Source organism: Temnothorax nylanderi, unplaced genomic scaffold, assembly GCF_030848795.1.
Source record: "Temnothorax nylanderi isolate EJ_2023f unplaced genomic scaffold, tnyl_v1.0 TNYL_tig0069_pilon, whole genome shotgun sequence".
In the NCBI taxonomy this organism is placed as follows: domain Eukaryota; kingdom Metazoa; phylum Arthropoda; class Insecta; order Hymenoptera; family Formicidae; genus Temnothorax; species Temnothorax nylanderi.
The window spans coordinates 307,384-330,130 of NW_027249131.1; the positions used below are offsets into that span (position 1 = coordinate 307,384).

A 22,747-nucleotide genomic window follows, 5' to 3' on the forward strand; every position below is an offset into this window, starting at 1 on the left:
ACATGAGCAAGAAGCGATAAATTAAATTACGATAATCACACGCGTGTATTGTCATTGTCATAACGCCGCGGAAAACCATGTATAGACAAACCACACATCCGCACATGTCGATAATGCGACCGCTAACAACTTCTCGCGATTGAGTGAAATTATCAAACGCCAGTGAATATATCAACGGAAGTTATTGCTTAAGTTTCGAAAAACGGTCCCAAGGCATTTGGATCTCTTTCAAACGTGTTCGCCAATCGCTGTTTCATTTCGGATTCTATCGATAATTCGCCGACAATGAATTGTACTAGAGATAACTGGAGTATCCGACAAAAAAGTGTAAAGCAAAAACAAATAGTACTATACGTTGTAAAATTTAGAATCAAGCTTTTTTAAATCGATAAATATTAGAATCTGAAAAGTGGAACAAATGTCGTCTATAGGAAAATAATTATCCGGTTTTATTTCAGATTCTGTCGTAGATGGTTCGCCGATAATAAACTGTCTATACAGGAACAAATACACATAGCATTGTAATCGATCTTAGTATTGAAAATTTAGAGTGAGTTATTTCACAGCAAAATCAATGAATATTAAAATCTAACAATTTGTAGGAGAAACGTTATCCGGAAAAATAATTCCCCAGATTTTTATCTCTCGCAGTTACAGAGCCGTTTCACACAATCCAATTTTTCGGATGATATTCGAAAAAACTGGAAGGATTATTCGCAAGTCAAAATATTAAATCTAATCCGATTGTATTAAATCCGACTGTGCTAAATCTTTTCGGAGTTGCTAAAAAGTTTATCGCGTGCTGATCTCTGAGTCGCGACAGTTGAGCTCTGTAACATTGTCATGCATCTTATGCTATTATCAAAACATGCATCTTATACCGATGACGTATATCGATGACGTTTGCTTATGTCAAACGGATCAGGAAGCTCACGGTTTTCGATAAACACATTCGGTATTTTAAATATCTTTTTCAGTATACTTTTACAGTTACTTAATGTTTTACAAAATTGTTAGGTGTAATCTTTTAATTGCTCGTAACAACGTTTAATACCGGGTATCGCTAGCGAAGAGCAGACTACCGCTGTTGAGCGCGGCTAATGGAAGTCCGGGCTATCATAGCATGTGTAACGTTTTACACGAATTGCGTAAATACTTAGTGATTTGCATATTTCGCATTCGCGAACGGGCTAATTCAATCGGCACTCACCGCGATACCGGGGACCGCGAGTGTATTTGCAAGTTCGATCGATACGTTTAAAATATCAACGCGTGACCGACACGACGTCAAAATTGGCCGGCCTCTTATACGGGGTGTGTGTGTGCCTGGTCATTTGTTGCGCAAAATATACAACATGGGAAATAATATTTCGACATTTCGCATTATTGAATTTGTGCCGGTTAATTTTTCGTTGTATATTTATCGCGCAGTAAAAATTAATTCCGGGGAAGAACCGCGTACGCTTTGTTTTACGTTATGTTCAGAGGAATTATTTCGCAATGACGTTTCGCGCGAGTTGATTGCGTCGAATAAAATAGCAAATCATTTTTCGGGCTGAGTAAAAATGAATCGTACGACATAATAATGCAAAAGGAAAAACATTGTTTTAGGTTTACAAATTATATTCGTAATCGCGGAAGCCTCGCGGAAAACACGAAGGAGGATATCTCTCTCGCGGGTAAAGTTTTGTACGCAATTCATACAAAACATGATTTTCAGAGAATCATTGTCGGTGCGTTTCGGGTTATCTTTGGAGGAAAAGTTCATAAATCTTATGCATTATCACGGTATACATTATCATGAGTATCACATGACACAGTTAAATTATAGGAACTTTAATATTTGCATTTTCTCAACATTTGAATTTATTTTTTATTATTTTTTCTGTACATGTATATGTAATAATATTATGATTTTTTATTATATTTTACTCTACTTTTCGGCACATATGCCGATAATTATGAAAATGACCCATCACATTCTTAGACTTTTAATGTCCCCGTATATGAAAAAATTCTTTATAACAATTTAGCAAAATGTATTTAAAATATATTTATCTTTATTAATCTTTTCTACATACGGTTATATATGTGAATACCTTACATAAAATAATGTACATTGTAAATTTAAATTTTCTATACGTTTGTGTAATAAACCATTTTTTATAATTATTTTTATGCATTGAAATAGAATATATCAAGAAATTATATATAATAGGAAGAAATTATTTGGCAATTATTGAAAATATAATAGTATCTATTGTAATATACATGATGTAAGAAATGTATCTTGGAACGCAACCGGTAGATTCTCCCCACGTTTCTCGTACGTTTCTCATGAAATTTTTAGTGGTCCCGCATGTCCAGCATTATTTCCACAACCCATTGAGACGGTTCACATCCGGGTACGAACTCAACGTGTGCAATTCGGTGTGAGTGCCGCCTAAAGGTGCCGGCAAAGGGTGGCGCGCAAATATCGGGGCGCGGTGGTGCTGCGGCCTGGGAGACGAAAGAGCCCTGTGCTCTGCCTTCCTCTCTCATTCTAACCGGCACTCACTATCTATCTTCCTCTCTCTCCCTCTCGCCCTATCTCTCCACGTCGGCATCTATCGACCCACCCCCGGCGACGGCGGAGCTTCCACCGCCCCGGAAAGCTTCCGCGCTTGGCGCGTACACGTCCGTCGATTCGGGCTTTTCCCTTCGCCCGCCAACGGTATACGTCGAAGAAGAAGGGTGTCGATCGTCGTCGTCGTGCAGGGCGGAGCGATGCCTCGTCCTTTCGCGCGAGGGGCGTCGCGGAATCCGCCGGAAGAACAACTTAACTGAAATTAAAATAATCGAATAGTCACCTTACTTGAAATTAATCGAATAAATTCGAATGTAACGATTCTTAATTGAGAATGCTCGAGTTAATTTCAAATATTACCGGCATTCGGAACGGTCTCAGAAATCGAATTTTATACCGTTGGAAGCGTCTTTGTATTTTATCGGTAAAATTAGAATTTGTCAGTGCGACGTAAAAATATATGCAAAAGAGACATTGTTCGCAAACGTTAAAGATTCAGAAGAACTTGACGATATGACGTGGCATAAAAACGTTTTACGTGCCGTAAAAGAAGCACGATATTAAAATAAAGTTTATAAAACAAAATGACAATCTTAAACGATTCATCTAATCTCCTATAATTCGAATCGAGAATTCGAGTAGTTAAATCTTTTAAAGTCGAATCGCAGAAACATTTGATTATTCGGGCATCTAAATATATCCGGAATACGAGGCTGATTTACATAGATTTACATAGATATATTTCCCAGATTTAGCTTCAGCATATATCCACGCACGGTACAAGAATTTGTCTTATTTTATTCGCGCGCGGTACAACCGCACAGTTATATTACATTTTAATACAATTACATATATATTTTAAAAGAAAACAAGAAAAAAAGTTATGCGCGTTGTGAAATCAATTTTAGCCGAGTTGTTTTCTCATCTCCGCGTATTTCTGATCCGTCGTTGTCCTTGATGATCGTCCAGGATGTCTCTCGAATACACACCGGTCGGACTTGTCGTGCAGAAAGAACGGATACTTCGGTATATACCGCAATCCATTCCTAGCAACCTGTTTTCAGGAACGCGAGGCAGCGCATATATGAAAGGGGACTTTTTTTTTTTAATTAATCATCGAACTTAAATACCATGTCTTCCTGATTCTCGCATTTGTACATTTTTTTTTCTTAACACGTAATTTGCAATTCCAATCGTCGGGTTTTAATTTTTTTCTATATCTACTCGTTTCTTTTTACATCAATCCTCAAAGATCTTTCACATCGGAGGAGCCTTGGAAAAATTAAAAATTTAGATTTCACGATATCAAAGTTTGCAAGATTTTTCATGTCTCTTTATGCGAATCTTAAAATAAAACATTATTTTAAAACGTTAACTGAGATCAGTGCTGGCTTGAGTACCTAAGTCTTAATCGCGTCAAACGATTTTCGAAGGCAAGAAGGCCGGAGAAATGAATTCGTAAATGCGTCTGTACTGCCAGCCGCGATCGGGAGTTTCGATCAGCGGAGTCAGCGTACTTTTTCCCGGAGGGAAAATAATTCCATGGGGGGTTAAGTTCTTCCTCTCTCTCTCTCTCTCTCTCTCTCTCTCTCTCTCTCTCTCTCTCTCTCTCTCTCTCTCTCTCTCTCTCTCTCTCTCTCTCTCTCTCTCTCTCTCTCTCTCTCTCTCTCTCTCCTCTCTCTCTCTCTCTCTCTCTCTCTCTCTCTCTCTCTCTCTCTCTCTCTCTCTCTCTCTCTCTCTCTCTCTCTCTCTCTCTCTCTCTCTCTCTCTCTCTCTCTCTCTCTCTCTCTCTCTCTCTCTCTCTCTCTCTCTCTCTCTCTCTCTCTCTCTCTCTCTCTCTCTCTCTCTCTCTCTCTCTCTCTCTCTCTCTCTCTCTCTCTCTCTCTCTCTCTCTCTCTCTCTCTCTCTCTCTCTCTCTCTCTCTCTCTCTCTCTCTCTCTCTCCTCTCTTTCCCGGGTTGAACGAGAGTTCTAGCTTTAGTTACGCCGTTGAAGGAATACCGGAAGACAGCCTGGGTTGTGCGTCCCGCCCACCGTCGGTTCTCATTCATTCATTAACCCGCTGTTCCTACGCTTCACCTCGCTTTTCCTCTTGGCGTTCAACAGTCGATTGGGATCCCGCGAAGTCGTTGCCAACGCCAGCCGATGTCCCCACACAATCGGAGAATGTTGTTGCGAGGCTAATATTAACCCGTTAATACTCGCGCCACGAACACGCGTCGCGTGAAATTGAAATAGCGTCTATACAGAGTGATCGTGAAATCCGTCGACGAATGAAAGAGATTTTATTTTTTATGAATATCACTAATATATAGTAGAGATGAAAGATTAATTTTGTCGGTGAAAAGATTATCCTAGCAACTTGATATTTATTTTAGTATTTTTATCTTTAAATTGGGAGAATAAAAAAAATCAACAAAATCACTTTTTTGATTTGCCTGAATACACTCAAATGCATCTTTTATGTGAAAATACAATAAAATACAGTGACGCCGAAGTAAATATATAAATGGAACTACAATTTCGCAGGAGTGTGGATTCGGTGATGACGATTATTCAAAGTAGAAAAATTAAGTAATAAAGAAAGTCCGCCACTCTCCGGTCAATTTTCTGGAAAAGCGATCCGACGGGGAATTACCTAGTTTAATTAATCGTGCCGCGATTAATATAATAACTGAGCGTGACTCGCGCGAGAAAATTAGCGCGCGATGCAGTCACCGGGGTGTAATCATCGTCGGCATTGATCAGCGATAGAGCCGTAACTCCGCGAAGATATAGACTTCAAAGAGAATCTTAAGCACCTAAGCAAACAAGCACGACAAACGCACCATGTTCTCCCTATCGTAGGTATAATCGCGCTGTTGTTGCACGTGCGAAGTTTCGTCATCGCACAATAACTCGCTAGGATTTAAGCGAGTCCGGGATTCAGCGAAGTTGACAAACGCGTCTAAACAGACTCTTCGTCTGGGAGATTGATATTCCCTCGTAGATCTCGGGAAGACAATCAGACTTTATGTAATTTCTAATTAAAAAAAAAATACTAGATTGCCCCGAACATAATAACCAGAAACCGATAACGTTTCCGCACAAGAAATTGGACTTTGCCTTTCACATTTCCTGTTATTGAAAGACAACATAATTTCGCGTGAAGTAATTGTGAAATTACTATTATGACAATACAGGATTATCTAGTGTAGTAATTTCACAATTATCTTGCGTGGCGTATAATTTCCACTTAACATTCAAAGATCGCTTCTAAAAATTCGCTTCCACACAGTATCCTGAAGTTTTACACGATAAATTCGTGATCACGGTCGTTAGAAGAGTAATCGACGAGTGAAGGAAATCCCACGACAATTTCAATTAACGACTTTCGAATTTTTTTTAATGCAAAGCTGTTTTTTTTTCTTTTATCGTGGCGCGAAGAGTTAATTCCCAATCGAGTGGAGGGGGAGAGGGGTATCCCGTGCGTTTTTTCGATTGATAACACACGGCCGTCTTTATCGATAAAAGGCGCACCGCGTATGCCCGGTGGCCTTTTTGCATCCTCATTAAGGCGGAGAAAGGCGGTGCTTGTGGGCGCGCGAGAAGCGTCTTTTCTTGGCGACGCGGCATAAAAAGCTCTTTCCTCTGCATCCAGCGTGTCCCTCGCGTGCATGAAGATCGATTCAGGTTACGCGCCCAACATTATTACACAGCACTGGGTAGCAGCAAACATACTTCTCCTTTCCTTATCTGGACGGAATTGGGAGGGATTCCTCGAATCTCGAAGTATACTGATATACCCGGAACGCGCGGCGCCTCTCTTCTCGATCGTTGAATTTTAATGATAGATCTTTCGACGAAGCTGAAAAAAATTTCCAGGGAAGCTATCGATCGAAACTTGTAAATATTGTACTAAATGAATCGATAATGAGGAGTATCAGAAATTTGAAATGAAAGATTTTAGCATTGAAGAGCAACGGATGAGTTTAATTCATAATTTACAAGGTCTATTTTAGATACGAATTATTGGCTTTTACCTCGTTCTCTTATTGAATTTTTTCAACTCCAAAAAAACCTCGCTCAATTTGTAATGAACAATTGAGTGTTTTGCATATGCTTTATTGTAGTAATTTTTTACCATTCTATGTAGGTAAAGTCCAAATTTCTTTTGAATGCATTCGTAGCATTATCTCCATCAATAGCTTTTGTATATGTATTTTATAATCCTGAAAGAGTTAAACGTTCCTCCGTTCAGTCCGAAAGTCTTTTACTTATTCAATTCTTAATTTATCTATCAATTAGGGTATTTTATGAATTTATGAGATATTTTATATCACTTAATAAATGTCCTATCGTTATCTTTAAGCGTTATTAAAAGTTATCTGCCGATATTCTGTATCTCTCATGATTTATCTTAACCCTAGCTCGCTACACTCCAGTGGACTATTTTCACATAATAACATGATTTTCTAGTTTCCTTATAATAAGCTTAGTTTAAATTTTCAAATCATTTTCTTGATATTATCATAAACATCTTATTCAGAGTCTGTATTTCCAATTTCTACACAGCACAAGCTTAAAAATATTAATTAGAATGAAAATGGCAATGCGAAAGAGTCGCTCCGGTCTCACGGACCGCGGGAGTATGGCGAAAAGGACTCGAAAATAAGTGTGGCTAGCTAGGATTAAACACGGAAGTCCGGAATCATGTTCTTTCACAAAGTTTTAATTTCAAGGAAAGGCCGAGTAACTCGAGTAACGTTCCCGATGCAAAGCAGCATCGTTATCCTGCCGTTGGGAGAGATATTCGTAAGGTTAAGAAAACCGCCGCGCGTCGCGCCGGCCGCGTGCGGCCACGTTCATTCATGATTTCGTGAGGAAACGACGGTGGCGACGCGACACGCGCCACCTACACGCTCGCCACCACCACCGCCGCCGCCACCCCACAGCCGCGCCGCCCCGCCGCCGCCAGCAACAGCATCAGCGCCAGAACCACCACCGCCGTTGCTGTTGCTGCTGCTGCCGCCGCTGGCAGCAACCCCCCTCCCTCCACTTGCATCTGACCGACATAGTCGCGTCCCACTGTTTCCCAGAAGCGGACAATCTTCGCGCGAGCCGCAAGGCGCGAAGTCGCGAACGTGTTCGAATGCTAGAAACTGGCATCACGAGAATTTTTTTTTTTTTTTTCAAAGTAATCAACATTTGTATATATTATGTATATATTTAGTGGAATTAAATTTTACGCGCGACGCGTAGATGCTTCCTGTTAATTTGCGACGTTTCGTTGTGTTCTGCCGATTGAAGTGGAAATAATCAATCGGAGCAGTATGTTGTCTCTCTAGATTTCAATATCGCCTTTCTATCTTTTTAATTAATAATTTCAGAACGCTCGTTCTCGTTACTGCAAAGTTAAATAATTTATGTCTTAATAATTCGTTAATTATCTGCTAATTTTATCGCTAAAAATCTGCGTCCCGTTATCTCGTTTAAAAAGTTTGGATATATCTGATCGGAAATCTCCGCACGGTCTCTCACTCCCTAAGGGAGGGACACCGGTGCTTATCTATTTACTTTGACAGCGGAGCTAATCGAGACCCGAAACTTTGTCGCAGGTACCGGCGAGTCGGGCAAGTCCACCTTCATTAAGCAGATGAGGATTATCCACGGTTCCGGCTACTCGGACGAGGACAAGAGAGGGTTTATCAAACTTGTGTACCAAAACATTTTCATGGCGATGCAGTCCATGATCCGGGCGATGGATCTCCTGAAGATCCAGTACGGCGATTCCTCGAATATAGTACGTATCGTTCACTACCTGGCCAATTGCTTGTGGTCAGTTGGTCTAAAGTCTCTAAAGGAAGATTTTATGGCAGCAATAAATTGCAAAATGCGTTAAATTATTAATTCTTCGATGTATTTTGGAAATTGGAGTGCCGGTCGGTATAAATGACTTTAAATAGGCAGCATCTTGACACAAAAATATACCTTTTATAATTTTTGCTTTCTTTAATTAGTTTACAGATCCTATCGCATGTTTAATTTTGCGTTTTCAATTCCAGGTGTATATACCTTGAATATAATATCAAATGTTTTAAATCCGTCATTACGATCGCACGCAGGTCAGGCCTCATGTTAAAGTTTTAATTAAAGCCTTAACTCTTAAATGTGCAATTTTTTATAGCATTCTGAGTATTTTTTAAAATAAATAATGACTGCTCAAGGAATCTTAAAAAATATTTAAAAAAATAATTCTTTACAAATTTAAACTCTTTGAACCATTTGCACCCTCTTTGCACGATTTTTGTGATGATATGAGAGCAGATGTGCAAAGCCGCGCGTTTTTAGTTTGAACCTCATAAGAGAGAGTACACGGAGCGTCGAAAAGTCGCTTTGCATATATGCAGAGCTGCGCACTTAACTTTTTTTACACGTCGGATATCAGAAGGTTAATGATAACTTCGTATTGCACACTTGATATCGTACTTACGTCCCGACCGTACATACGCCGCGCCGGACCGGAAATCGTATAACACATAAATCGCATATGTCGCGGTTCCGCTTCGCCGTTTCCGTAGACTCATACGTCTCTCTTCCTCTCCCTTTCCAGGAAAAAGCGGAACTGGTGCGGAGCGTCGACTTCGAAACAGTTACGACGTTCGAGAGCCCGTACGTGGAGGCGATCAAGGACCTGTGGGCGGACGCGGGTATACAGGAGTGCTACGATCGTAGACGAGAATACCAGCTCACGGATTCCGCCAAGTAGTGAGTATTCCAGCTGCCGATCGCACCGCGTCTCCTATTCGCGGAACCGAACGCGCGTTATCTCCGTCCACACATATTACCGAGAGATTATCCTTCCGTTCCTCCGTCTGTAACATCCCGGACCTTCCTCGCCGAAGAAGTCGTACAACAAAACGACCCAGGTTCACCGCACCTTTGTCATTTTCTCGTTGATTTTGTCTTCAACAAATTAGGGATTTTCTCTTGAGAAAAGCATCAAAAACACTTCTGCGTTTTGCAAACAAATTATTTTATTTCGTCAGTGCGTCTGTACAATTCCGATCGAGCGAAAGGAGAAAACTAAATTAACAAGAAAGATTTCTTGTCGGAATTGTGTACGATCACATGAAAGAGATACTTTGTATCTCTTCCGCCTCCCGAACACGCAAGCATAACAGCTCACTTCCGAAAGGGCTTAGTTCAATTTTGAACAGAAACGTGTCTTATAACACACAACGTGTGTGTAGGAACATATTTCCATTCAGTTTCTCTCTCGACAGAAAGAGGAGGACAGTTGACTTAAGGCCTTTCAACAAGCTCTTCATTTCAGAGACCTTTTACCGAGATTTTTCGGAATCTTGTTCAAACACGTGCCCACCTGATCCATCTTGCGTTTGCGTTTCGAAGCAATGCTTACGATATTCACGCGCTCACCGGACACGATTTAATTCTCTCACGGTGGCTTTTACTTCCTTCCACACTCCTCCTTGTTCTCCATCTCCTTCCTGTACACCGGGTATTGAGAACACGATGTTTCAGTTACCTAATGGAGATAGATCGAGTCGCGGCATCAAACTACCTCCCCACAGAACAGGACATTCTTCGTGTGAGAGTGCCCACCACCGGTATAATTGAATATCCCTTTGACTTGGAAGAGATCCGATTTAGGTATGTGTGTCTCTCGGGTCGGCCGACGAAGATGATGAGAGAAGGAGCGAGCTGCCTGCCTGCGCCTGCAAAACCACCCTGCATCGGGCCATTTCTGCATTTTTTTTCTTCGTTTTCTGTGATTTGCACCTGGGATTCGCTGTTCGATTAAGTGTTCACCTATCTCCCCCCCCCCGTTCTACGTGATGCTATTTAAGTCCTGTGACTACGCTCCATTAAATGTAAACAAAGCTAATTGGCGATAAGCCTATACTCATTGAATTGACTTGATTCCATAGATAAAAATGAAAAATTTTAATTGGTTTCTGTTTTATGAAGGTCTGAAATTCACTAGCAAACTATTAACTCTTTTTTTATATCTAATGTTGATAAAAATTGAAATTTGTGGATGTATGTGATTATTACACATATGATATCTCTACTTTATCTGAGATCTAAATATACGAACACAACTGACTTTGCTTTTGTATTTTAAAGAAATCTGTGTGATGTATATACAAATTATGTATTTCGAAAACAAAAATATGTCGTAAAACGTACCAAAGTAAGTCTCAGGACTCGGCATCAGCGTCAAAAAATTCTTTCAGGCTAAACCACTGGACAAGCATGTATGAGAATTGTTTCATACGAAACGTTTCATATTCCCTTGTTTTTTGATTACATATATATATTTTTTTAAGTTACCACGCATGGCATGCACTTCCAGACAGCAGCTTTTTGTTTCGTTTTGCAGTTATCTTAGTGACCTAGAGCGTATCGAAAAGCCCGATTTCCTTCCGACCGAGCAAGACATCCTCCGGGCACGAGCTCCCACCACCGGAATTATAGAATATCCATTTGATCTGGACTCCATCATATTTAGGTACTAATAGTCTTTCAATCCAATTCTAAACCTTCGAACATGCACTTGCATTTTTTAGCATCGCAAGATATATCCATACTTAGGAAGCAATGTGAACCAATTAAATCTTTTTCTTTTTCTCATTGAAATAATTTTGAATGATTTTTTTTTATAAATTTAAAATAAATCGTTTTCTTAATGAATAATTGAGAGTCTAGAACAATAGAAAATCTAGGGAATATAGAAATACATTTTAAGGAATTAAACTTCTGAAATGCAAATAAGATGTACCTAATATAGAATTTATTTTTAAGTCGACCGCTTCAATAACATTTTAATTTAACTGTTAATAAAACTACTACTAATTACACAAACATATTTAAAATTAGTTGTTACAAAAATTGGAACAAAATTCAACATCCAATTAAATAATTTTATAATGGATATCCTTTTCTCTTTCATTTTCCCGAGAAAGGAGAAGGATAAACAGGAGTTACATTGTATATAATTATATATATATAATTTTATATATATATATAATTAAGAAGCTTCGACGTTTGCATGTCTTTTTATGTGTTTTATATTTTTTTAACATTAGATTATTTAGCTAAAATGGGTGGCATAAGCGGACGGACAGCAAATGCAAAGATAAATTTATTTGAAATTAATATTTATTTCTTTAATGTGTCTCATGAATGAATTAAATTAAATTAAACATTAACGAACGTACCGCGTTTGCATTTATTATGGCATAAATAATTTATTATCAAACTTTAACAACTTAAATTTACATTCGCTATTCGTTCGCTATTTGTTTGTTCGTTCAGTGTATCGTTACAATAATGCTACTGTGCATGCGGTAAATTTTTATAATAATATCATTTGTAATTACGTAGTTACGATTGGGAATAATAAATACGTACCCTTTTTTATAAATGTACAATTAGATGTTTTGCGGATTTTGTAGAGTAAATCAAAATTGGGTCAAAAAAGAAAACATGTACTGGCTTGTTTTATAATAGATTATTAATAAAATTGAGAGCTTAAGTATTTTTTTTTAATTTTTATGATACAATACATAATAGTCTATTTTTTTAAATAAAATGTAATTTACAAGCGCACATTATTAATGAAAGAGATATAAAGAGAGTTTCTATATATATATATTATTTTACTTGTATTTTTTTTACTGCAAACTACAAAAGATTCTGAAAATGTATAAAGAATGAAGAACACAGCATAGTAAACGCGTAGGTCACAATAGCGACGCATTGCATGTGATTCGTTGAATTTGTCGAGATTTAAGGGCCATCTTACTCATCTTATGACCCGATTCGTCCTATGCGTTTCTTGACTTTGACATTAAACATTGAAAAGCGTGTAGAAATTATATTCGATAGACTACACTTTTCAGTAGTCGGGAAGATTATATAGCTGAATCTTCATAGTTCTCTTTATTATCTCTAGAATAGTTCTCTAGAATCTTTTTCTTTAAAAGACTATTTTAAAATATTTCTCTTAAAAATATTTTAAAATAGTCTTTTAAAATACAATTTTTTCCGTAGATTTCTACATTAATTCTTAATAGCAATAAATCTAAATTTTCAGAAATCTGAAACTTAAACTGCATTAGGGAAGAGATGTTCAACAGATCATTACAAATTAAAAATACGAAGATTCGACTATATTTCATTTATATGCTATTAACAGTACTCGGTTTAACAGAATATTATTTGCAGGATGGTAGACGTCGGTGGACAGAGGTCGGAAAGAAGAAAGTGGATTCATTGTTTCGAAAACGTTACTTCAATTATATTTTTAGTAGCTCTAAGTGAATATGATCAAATTCTATTTGAATCGGAGAACGAGGTAATTACAATACATTCATGGATGGAATTGTCGATGAATTTCAACGCTGTTGTAACTTACCTGTGTCTGATTTCTTTTTAGAATCGAATGGAAGAAAGTAAAGCACTGTTCAAAACGATTATAACATATCCCTGGTTTCAACACTCCTCTGTTATCCTGTTTCTCAACAAGAAAGATCTGCTAGAAGAAAAGATTATGTACTCTCATCTTGTCGACTACTTTCCGGAATATGATGGTAAGTTATGATATCAAAAGCATCCTCTTTTTACAAATACAAATAGAATCCGCAAACGGATTATCATTAACCATTTAACGTAAAATGCTAAATATTTATTCTGATTGTTAATTAGTCAGAGATTAGATCTTATCTCATATTTAAAAATGGAAATAACTCCCCACGCAAGATGTTTAACAAAAGACAAAAATATATTTGAAGTTCTTGCATTATTGCACCATTGCAGTGCTCTCACAAAAATTAAAACAAAACACATTGCTCTTTAGTAAAATTGTTAATTTACCTCGAGGTACAGGCTGAATAAAGTGATGAGATTGTTAATTGTGATATTGGTAAATAAATAAGTTCTATGGTGTAGGCCCGAAACAACAAGATGTGCCGGCCAGGGAGTTCATCTTAAAGGTGTATCTCAATTCTAATCCCGATCCTGATCGAATGTGCTACTCTCACTTTACGTGTGCGACAGGTCTGTCCGAATACTTGAGTGTGTCCCGAGCAGAAAATGTAGATTCTCTAGTTATTTGTCGAACAGTTTAGTAATGATATTTCGTGCGGCTCTCATGCTCTTTATTGTAACTTTGCCATTCCGATATTTCTGAATTCACGTGGTTATTTACTATTAGTAATAATCTATTTGCAAGGCTATTTTAATGCCAAACCTATATATATTTTTGCGCATAATCAGTAGCACGTAATCTTGATAAATTAAAATTAACTTGTATGTAGATTCAAGCTAGTTAATCTAATAGCAATAATTAGAACGTTCGTCGCATCCTGTATTGTAATTTACAACTTTGTAAAATATTATGTAATTATTGAATGTCCAACAAAAGTTACATCAACACATTGAAATTCTAAGTATCCAGCGAAAGTTATATTAAATTGAAATTCTTAGTTCGCGACGACAGATTTTCAGACTTTATTACGAACTACAACGTGTAAGTAACTGGTTCGAATTTGCAAAATTATACTCGATGTTCTTACATAAGCTTTCTAGCTTATTAATGAGGCTTTCGAAAGGCTTCTTTGATGTTCACTACGACTAATTTAATAAGCTGTCCTTGGAGAGAGCGTATATTGGATTTGAGTGGAGTACAACATTATTCCATTAAAATAGATCGATATCCGTCTGCATTTCGCGTTATGCTGTGCACATGAGCAAAACCGATGTCGCGCGGCGACATTTTCCAGATGCAGATTTATTCCTGTCTTGTAAAACACTTAGAAATCCTGTAACACGAAAAAGTTTTCTCTCTTGGCCAGATTCCAACTTATCTTTTGTTGTATTTACACCTAGTAAAAAACCTCAATAATACGTATCAATTAATCGTCTTGTTATTGAGCGACCGCTAAAAAATATTGACTATGCATTATGTACTCGCTTCGTAGATGAACGTAAGTAATGCCATGCCCCTTCCTTGCTTGTATATTCCGCAGGTCGGCCAAGAGAGGCTATACAAGCTAGAGAATTCATCCTGAAGATGTTCGTTGAATTGAATCCAGACAGCGAGAAGATTATTTATTCCCACTTTACGTGTGCCACAGGTAGGCTAGCCTCTTGATAAACTCCTGTGTACAAAAATACCGTATTTCTCTCGCTTTATAACAGTTCTTCGATGTGTTGTGTCTTGTACCAGAGCTTGTATGTTGCCTGTCTCCCGTATAATCAGGTGTGTAATCAAATGTTATAAATGCACCGTGGAAAAATCAACCTATATACATGTATGAAAGACATCTTTTTTCGATGAAGAGGACGAAAGAAGAGATATATTTATGTCTCATGTAAAAGATTGCATAAAAACAAAAAGACAAGATAAACTAATTTAAGTAGTTTTATATATATACTTATTAAAAAGAGAAATGAATGCAAAGAAGTGAGATAAATTACAAATAATATATTGATCGTCTTTAGCACAATTCTAATTTTTCAAATTTATTTAGTGCAATTTACATTTAATATAAATTACGTAGTATGTATAGTTTTATAAATATTGTGTGTATATTTCTCAGTGTTTACTGAATTATAGATTATTATACGATATTAGAAAAAAATATACAAATATCGCGCGATAAATTTGGTACCAGGTTGATTTTTCAAAGGCGTAAAATGGTGCAGGCCAATCTCAATGATGCTCGATTTATATTTTGCATGCTGCGTTCATGGAATTAACCATCAGATACGGAAAACATCAAGCTTGTATTCTGCGCAGTTAAGGATACGATCATGCAAACCGCGCTTAAGGAGTTTAATCTTGCTTAACGCGACTGTACAGATATTATCGAGTATACGCAGATTCTTGACGATGTTATTGAATATTTTGACGCCGAGAATGACGTAGATGTACGACAGATTTGTATGACAAAGCTGCCTTAGAATAATTCAATCAACGAGGAGTAACCAAATGGTATAGCGATTGCTTGACAGATATTATTGCAAAAATGAATTGTTGATTATTTGTTAAATGTTATCATATGTTGCTCTTTAAAATTGATTCCGTAGCATTAGTATCATTCTTGGCGATCGATCGTCGACTGCGAATACAACAACTTTACTCTCGAAAATTTCGAAAATAACTGCCAGCTTTATCGTTGACAACAATATATTACAATATACATTTAGTGAAAATATATTATCAAACCCTTGTAAACTCTAAATAAAAGGGATATAACAATTGATGTTTACTCTAATAATTGCTATTAATAATTGCTAAATTAATCCATTTCTTGCAACATTGCGTTACTAATATGCCTTTGTAATAAACAAAGGCTCCTTGCGGTATTTTTATGTCTATTATAGGTATTATCATAGAGTCTGGCAAAAATAGAATATTCCACTTGTGGTTAAGGTTCCAATCGTTTTACAAACGCTCCTTATATGAAGATAATACAATATTTTTATAACGATTGTAAAATTACTATTTATGTATATGTATTCTAATACTTTGAACTTAATGAAATAATGAAATTAATGAAACAAATCTTTAATACCTATTTATATATTTGTTCGCGCTTTAATATGCATTATACTTTAATATTTTAAATATTTAAATGGATACTAACATAATTACTACAACCTCTTCAATTTTTTTGCATTATTAATCTTTGACTACTTAAGCTTATTTAAAACAAGTATCGAAAAAGGGAATTATATTGTGTTTATGGTTTCTCTTTCGTAATGCTACAAAAAGTATCTTGAAGGGAATTGCATGCTGCATGTGTGTCATGACTGTCCCAGGGTTTGAAGCTTCTTGTATAGGGGGTAAGTGCCGATCTTTGTTTTGCGCTTTTTTGTTAATTCTTTCAAGACAGATCTTTAACAATATCCTGAAGTTATTAAAGATTAATAAATAATTTATATTATATAGCACTAACTAGCATAGTATAGTATGATATACTTACAAACAAGTATAATGCTCACCGTCATTAGTCTTAAGTTTCAATATCAATTTTCTACGAATATATTTAGTGGCGTATGTGTATTAGAAGTCTCTCGCAAAGTTTAAATGTTATTACAAATCACAACGACAAGTTGAAAATTTCATTTGAGAAGAAAGAAAATCATTCATGGCATGATACCGAACGGTGCTTTATGCAATCAGTTAAGCGTTTCTCTTGAGCAAGTCTAAAAGGTATATTCTGGTATTTGAATACATATCTTTTTTATTCCACAGATACGGAGAACATCAGATTCGTGTTCGCGGCGGTGAAAGACACCATTCTACAGTCCAATCTGAAGGAGTACAATCTGGTTTAGACGGCGAAGCGCGCTACAAATCCGAGCGGACTCGACCAGTTTCTCTCGCACCCTGACCAATGTATCAGTGCGAGACTACTCTACTCCGTTGACTCGCGAGCGTGATCCGTGGAACGACGTGAGGAACGACGAAGAGGCATCGCGAGACAAAAACGAGACAAAAACTCGTGGTGCCATCGTATACGCATGCATACGCAACGCATATATCGACAACGTGCGGCGCGCCGCGTTAAGCTTCGTTGCGCCGAGAGTGTTGTACCAGCACAAGTAGTTAAGACGCGTAATATACACGTAATTGTGAAGGACATAAAAGCGGAGCGAGATAAGAAAGCGAACAAGGACCTAAAAACGTCACGAGCGTTACGCGTTCTTTTTTCTCGGCGGAGGAAAGGGGAATATGAGAAGAAAGCGAAATCTCTTCACTGTCGATACCAACTCACGCGAGTCGATTCGGTTCTCTCGTACATCGGTTCCCGTTTTGGGATTTGTTACCTTTCTTTTGTAGATTAGTTCTTAGTCGATATCGCGGGCGAATGCGCTCCACTCCCGGGCCAAGGATGCGTCAATACCTGACGGTCCCGGGCATCGTTGTCTGACTTATATATATATATATATATACTTATGTATTTATATTTATATATATATATGAATGAACGAACGATGGCGAATCACGTGTCTCACGTGCGTGAGCGTGGCGCACGGCGCGGCTGTGCCGCGTGGATTTTTAATGGCGCGTCCGTCTGTGTTCGTCTCGAGTCCAAGAGATCTCAACAGAGAAGAAGAAACTGAAGAGGCGAAACGGCGAGGCGAGCGAACGAAAAAACATAAAATAAAATAAAAAAACAAGCTTTTTAATCGCGAATTAGATTCAATGACACAAGTGAGAGCAATTCTAGTGCCATTTACTAGTGTGGTGTTGTTGTTTTTCTTTTCTTCTTTTCTTTCTGTTTTCTTCTTCTTTTTTTTTCTCAAGTGTACTAAACGCTAAATTATGAGAACATCCTACGTTTAGAGTTTTCGCGAAAGCCAAAGTGTTTTTGTTTCTTCCTTTTTATCCGTGCCAGAAATGACTCAAAGTTCTTTCTGCATGTGACTCGAACCATTAAAAATTCATCATATAAATATTGTTATATATAATATATAAAAAGAATGAGAAACATAGATTAGAGCGCGAGAGAGGGAGAGAGAGAGAAAGAGAGAGAAAGCGAGAAAGAGAAAGAGTGAAAGATTACCAGCAGCGGTGGCGGAGAGGGAGAGAGGAGAAAGAAAGAAAGAAAGTAAAAACGTGTGCGAGAGAGAAAGAAAGAGAGGGAGAGAGTGTGCGTGCGTGTGTGTGTGTGTGTGTGTGTGTGTGTGTGTGTGTGAGACTTGAGGGAAACTTCGCGTTTGCGGAAGCGAAAGATAATGCAGGGAATAGCGTCTGTTCGATGTGACTTAGGTAATTAAGGCGTGCGGGAGGAGCCCGCAGATATCTCTCTCTGCCGTCTCCTCTCTCTGCCGGCTGTGCGTGCGGGTTGCGCGAGGAAAACGTTCCTCGAGCCGCGAGCGAATTCCTCCGGAGTATGGAGTCCTGATTTGCGAGGACAAGGACCTCCTCGGGAACGAGGAGTTCCGTTCTTGCAGAGATGAATTCCCAAAGAATGCGAGACTCCGACGATATTCTCGGGAACGAGGAAATCTCGTCTCGATTTGCGAGGACGATTTCTTTAAGAACGGCGAATTTCTTATAAATGAGCATCGCCCCGCGCTTTTTCGAGGGTGAATTTCTTAAAACGCGATGAGAGGAAGGAGGGGTTCGTCGCGGTTCTCCCTTCATCGGGTATCCTCGCCTATCCACGCAACGGCACAGCCACCGCGCGCAGCCAAGATCATGGGTCCCCTCTCCTTTGGAAGAGGGGGGCTTCATGCCTCTCGCTCGCTCCGTATCCACGTTATACAGTATATGTACGTATGAACTGCTCACTGCCTGCGCTTGGTCATATGCTGGCTAGCGCGCTGCCCGTTGCTCTCGTACTCTCCGACGGTTCGATATCTTTTCGAAGCCGCGATTTTCGCCACTTTCCCTCCTTCCCCGATGACGCATGGGTGGAAGCGGACGAATGAGGAACGAAAGAGGTGATTAACGAAATAAATTAACGTTGAATTTGAAGAAATTAGAAAAAAGTTCTGCAAATTAGTATAATAAATTAGCAAGGAAAGCGCGGAAGAAAGAGGCAAGAGATTAGCTGTGTAAACGTTTCTTTCTCTATTGAAAGATACGATGAAAGGAACGGAATACCTAATGATACAAGGAAGGAACGAAATTTTATAAATACACTGTCGGTGGATGAGAACGAAAGATTCTTCTTCTCGTCTCGCTCGATTTCAAAATCGAGATCTTTCAAGCATATCGCGAAAAGAATTACGACGAAGCGCGGAAACCACGAGGAGAAATGACAAGCCGGAACTTGCCAGGTTTTTTTTTCGAGGGTGGAAACGCGAGGGGTGAAAGATCAACTCTGCTCACAGTAATGCGAGGTGTTACGAGACGATTTCCCCGAGTCGAGAGCGGTCTCACTAGGCGTAATCGCGAGGGATAGCGGGAGCCGCGCGCGAACCCGGAGAGTACGTCGCGCCGATAGAGAGGATCCTCCTCTCTACGTGACATCGGCCGAGTCTGGGAGGTTTCCTGTTCGGGCACGATGCCGTGCCATACGGCCCGAACATCACCGGACTCCGCCGGCGTTGCGCACGCACATACACCGGGCAGTATGTGTCATATACCTTAGTTGTGTCACACCCACCTTGGTTGGAACACTGAGTTTATATGAAAGAAAAAAAAAGTATATATATAAATACATTGGATAATATATTATATATTAAGCGGATACCAACAAATAATATTGAATAATAACATTAATAATTATAATAATAATGATTATAATAATTATAATGATAAAATAATAATAATAGTAATAATAATTAATAATAGTAATACTGCTTGGTTTTCATTGAGAGCGCGTGACTAAAAACGGATGATGGCAGAGAGGGAGGGAGAGATAACGCGTGTGCAGGACACGAAGTGCAAAACGATGCTAGTGAGGAATACGAATAAGTGAATGAGAGAAAAAGTATGTGTGTATATGCGTATGTGCATTATTGTGGGTGCGTCTCTGTGCATGTGTATGCGTATTTGTGCAATTGCGTGAGCATACGTTCGCGTGTAAGAAAAAAAAAGGAGAGAGGGGTTGGCAAGAGAAAAGAGAGAGGAGGCAAGGCGGAAAGAAGGCGAGGGAGTAATTTTCATTGTGCGTGCGTGAGAGACAATTTATCGAGAAATAAACACAAAAAAAGGAGATCGGTTGCAACACTACTAGGCTTTGTACAACCCTAATCGAGAAACCGGCGAGTAAACGACGTGTAAAAGTCTCCAAGGGGCTGTTAGGTTCATTTGTAAATCATCTCTCCTTCGTCAGGAGGCGTACACCACCCTTCTGAGAGCGTAAAATATGTTGGGTATTCTTTCTCTGTGTATAAAATTGTAAACACCTATCAAGCCCAAAATCAATGTTTCTAACTTATTTATAATAAATAATATACATTAATGATAAAAATAAACACAGTTTGTGACAGTAGTATTGACGAGTGTGATGAGAGAATTCATCCCTCAATCGCAACAGCGATCCCTTCTCCATCCCGCATATTTACAACGCCAATACCCATGCGTTGTCTCATACCGTTCATTTATATTTCTTGCAAAAATATATTGTGACAATATTTTCGTAAAAAAAAAAAATGAAAAAGAAACTAAAAGTTTTCAAAATCACGAACTTCCTAGAATTTTTGGGAAAAATTTTTGGAATTTTGAATAGGCAACCTCCTTGCCGACTATATTCCCCTGATATTTTATTGATTTTTTTTATTTTCGCAATTTAAAATTCCGAATTTTTGGAATCGCAATTTTTGGAAATTGAGAAAATTCTTAATTTTAGAAAATTCGTGGAAATTAAAATAATTTTTGGAAATTTAGAAAATTTGTGGAAATTAAAAAAATTCTATCTTAAAATTTTAAATAGCACAATTTCCTTACCGATTATATTCTTCTGATACTTTGTCGATTTTCTTAAATGTTGTGATTTGAAATCCCGAATTCTTGGAATTTTTGAAATGTAGATTCCAAGAGTAATTGTTGGAAATGTAGGAAATTCGTAGAAATTGAGAAAATTTTTGGAATTTTTAATAGTACAATCTTCTTGCTAATTAAATTCTCTTGGTATTTTGTCGATTTTCTTAATTTTTATTATTTGAAATTCTTGGAAATGTAAAGAATTCGGAAATATTTGAAAAATGCTTAGAATTTTAGGTAGTGCAACTTCGTTGGCAATTATATTCTTCTAGTACCTTTGACTATTCGATTTTCTTTTCGCATTGAAATCTCTAAACTTCAAAGTCTAGAAATTGCCGTTCTTAAAATTTTTATTAATATTATTAATACAATTGGAAATAAATATAGAGGAATGTGTTTATTTATAGGACAAGTTTTTCATATTAATAATTTAATTTTATTGCATTTCTCAAAATTACAATTAAAATATATGTTATTATTGATCGTATTTACATATATATTTTATTAATAAAATTTATTTTTTTAATTGATTTAAGCACAACAAGAAATGGAATACGATGACTTCCGACCTTTTCACAATATATCTATAAAATGCGCATTGCTAAGAAAGAAGACGTAATAGAAATATGACAGCAGCAAATTTCTTACATGGAACATATCGCATGAATTCTTTCCTACATCATATAAGAACATTCCACAATCAAATGACGTAATCAGCTAGATAACGTATCTGTTGGCGAATTTGTATACGAATTTATCTCACTTTCCAAAAATCAGAAATATTATTAGTGTTCTTCGATCATTTTCAAAGGTGTAACTTTAAATTTTCATCGGACATTCTCATATGATATTGAAAAGAACGGTGACGTAATAATTACAAATATTTAAATACAAATACAAATCGATTCTTATATCTGAATAATATTGAATATAATACTTCTTGTGTGTAAACGTAATACAAAATATCCCTTCATTCAATTATGATTTACCTCACGTTTCGATGAATTTATACGACGATAAGTCATTTTGAAAATTTATAAAATTACAGTGCGAATTATCCCGTCACAATCGAACGTCCCTTTATCGTCGTATTCGTCGAACATACCGAAGTAGAAAATTATAAAATAACATCTCTATATTTCAACTTTGTACAAATAAATAAATTGTCAATTGTCAAGTTTATTGACAGATTTGTTTAATTGGCTAGCCTGTGGCGATCTTTGCGAAATAGGCCACACGGAGATCTTTACCGCGTGCGTCGAACAGCTGAGGGTAGGGAATTAAAAGAAGGGAGCAGCTGTACGTGAAGTGCGCATGCACCAAGAGAGGGTGAGTATGCCACCACCTGGCCGTGGTGGTACCTTTGATCTATGTGCCAGAGAAGGATAACACGAGTCGAAGAGGAAGGCAGACACTGTGTGAGCGAGAGAAGAATGCACAGTCGGAGGGAAAGAGATGGACATAGGAAAGGGGGACGGTGAGAGAAAGGAGGAAACTGTGCGAGCTAAGGAAGAGCAATTTGCGATGGAGAAAAAGAAAGAGCGAAACGCAAGAAAGAATGAGAAGGCAAGCCAGAGAAAGAGAAAGATAGGCTCAATTATGCGTGGGAGAGAAGGACAAGAAACAGGCAGAAGGAAGGAGTGACAACGTGAATCGGAGAAGGGCCGAACACGACGGCATAGGGGCGGGGAAGGAGGAAACCGCGAGATAATAAGAGGGGGACAG

General features: G+C 37.9%; 1 protein-coding gene across 5 annotated transcripts in view; it reads left to right on the top strand.

Moving 5' to 3' along the window:
- Galphaq (G protein alpha q subunit) overlaps positions 1-20,531 on the top strand; it is a 38,216-nt gene extending 17,685 nt beyond the window's left edge. Inside the window, exons 2-9 of one of the 5 annotated variants that reach the window (XM_071708524.1) lie at positions 8,163-8,347; positions 9,158-9,312; positions 10,090-10,218; positions 10,952-11,080; positions 12,799-12,928; positions 13,010-13,163; positions 14,601-14,708; positions 15,341-15,839. In XM_071708524.1, coding sequence (XP_071564625.1) covers positions 8,163-8,347; positions 9,158-9,312; positions 10,090-10,218; positions 10,952-11,080; positions 12,799-12,928; positions 13,010-13,163; positions 14,601-14,708; positions 15,341-15,423 — 1,073 coding nt within the window. In that variant the 3' untranslated portion in view covers positions 15,424-15,839. Of the gene's footprint in view, positions 1-8,162; positions 8,348-9,157; positions 9,313-10,089; positions 10,219-10,951; positions 11,081-12,798; positions 12,929-13,009; positions 13,164-13,521; positions 13,630-14,600; positions 14,709-15,340; positions 15,840-16,834 lie in introns of those variants that run through there. The other 4 variants (XM_071708523.1, XM_071708525.1, XM_071708522.1 and 1 more) reach the window with 4 other exon arrangements.
- Positions 20,532-22,747: the final 2,216 nt, after the last annotated feature.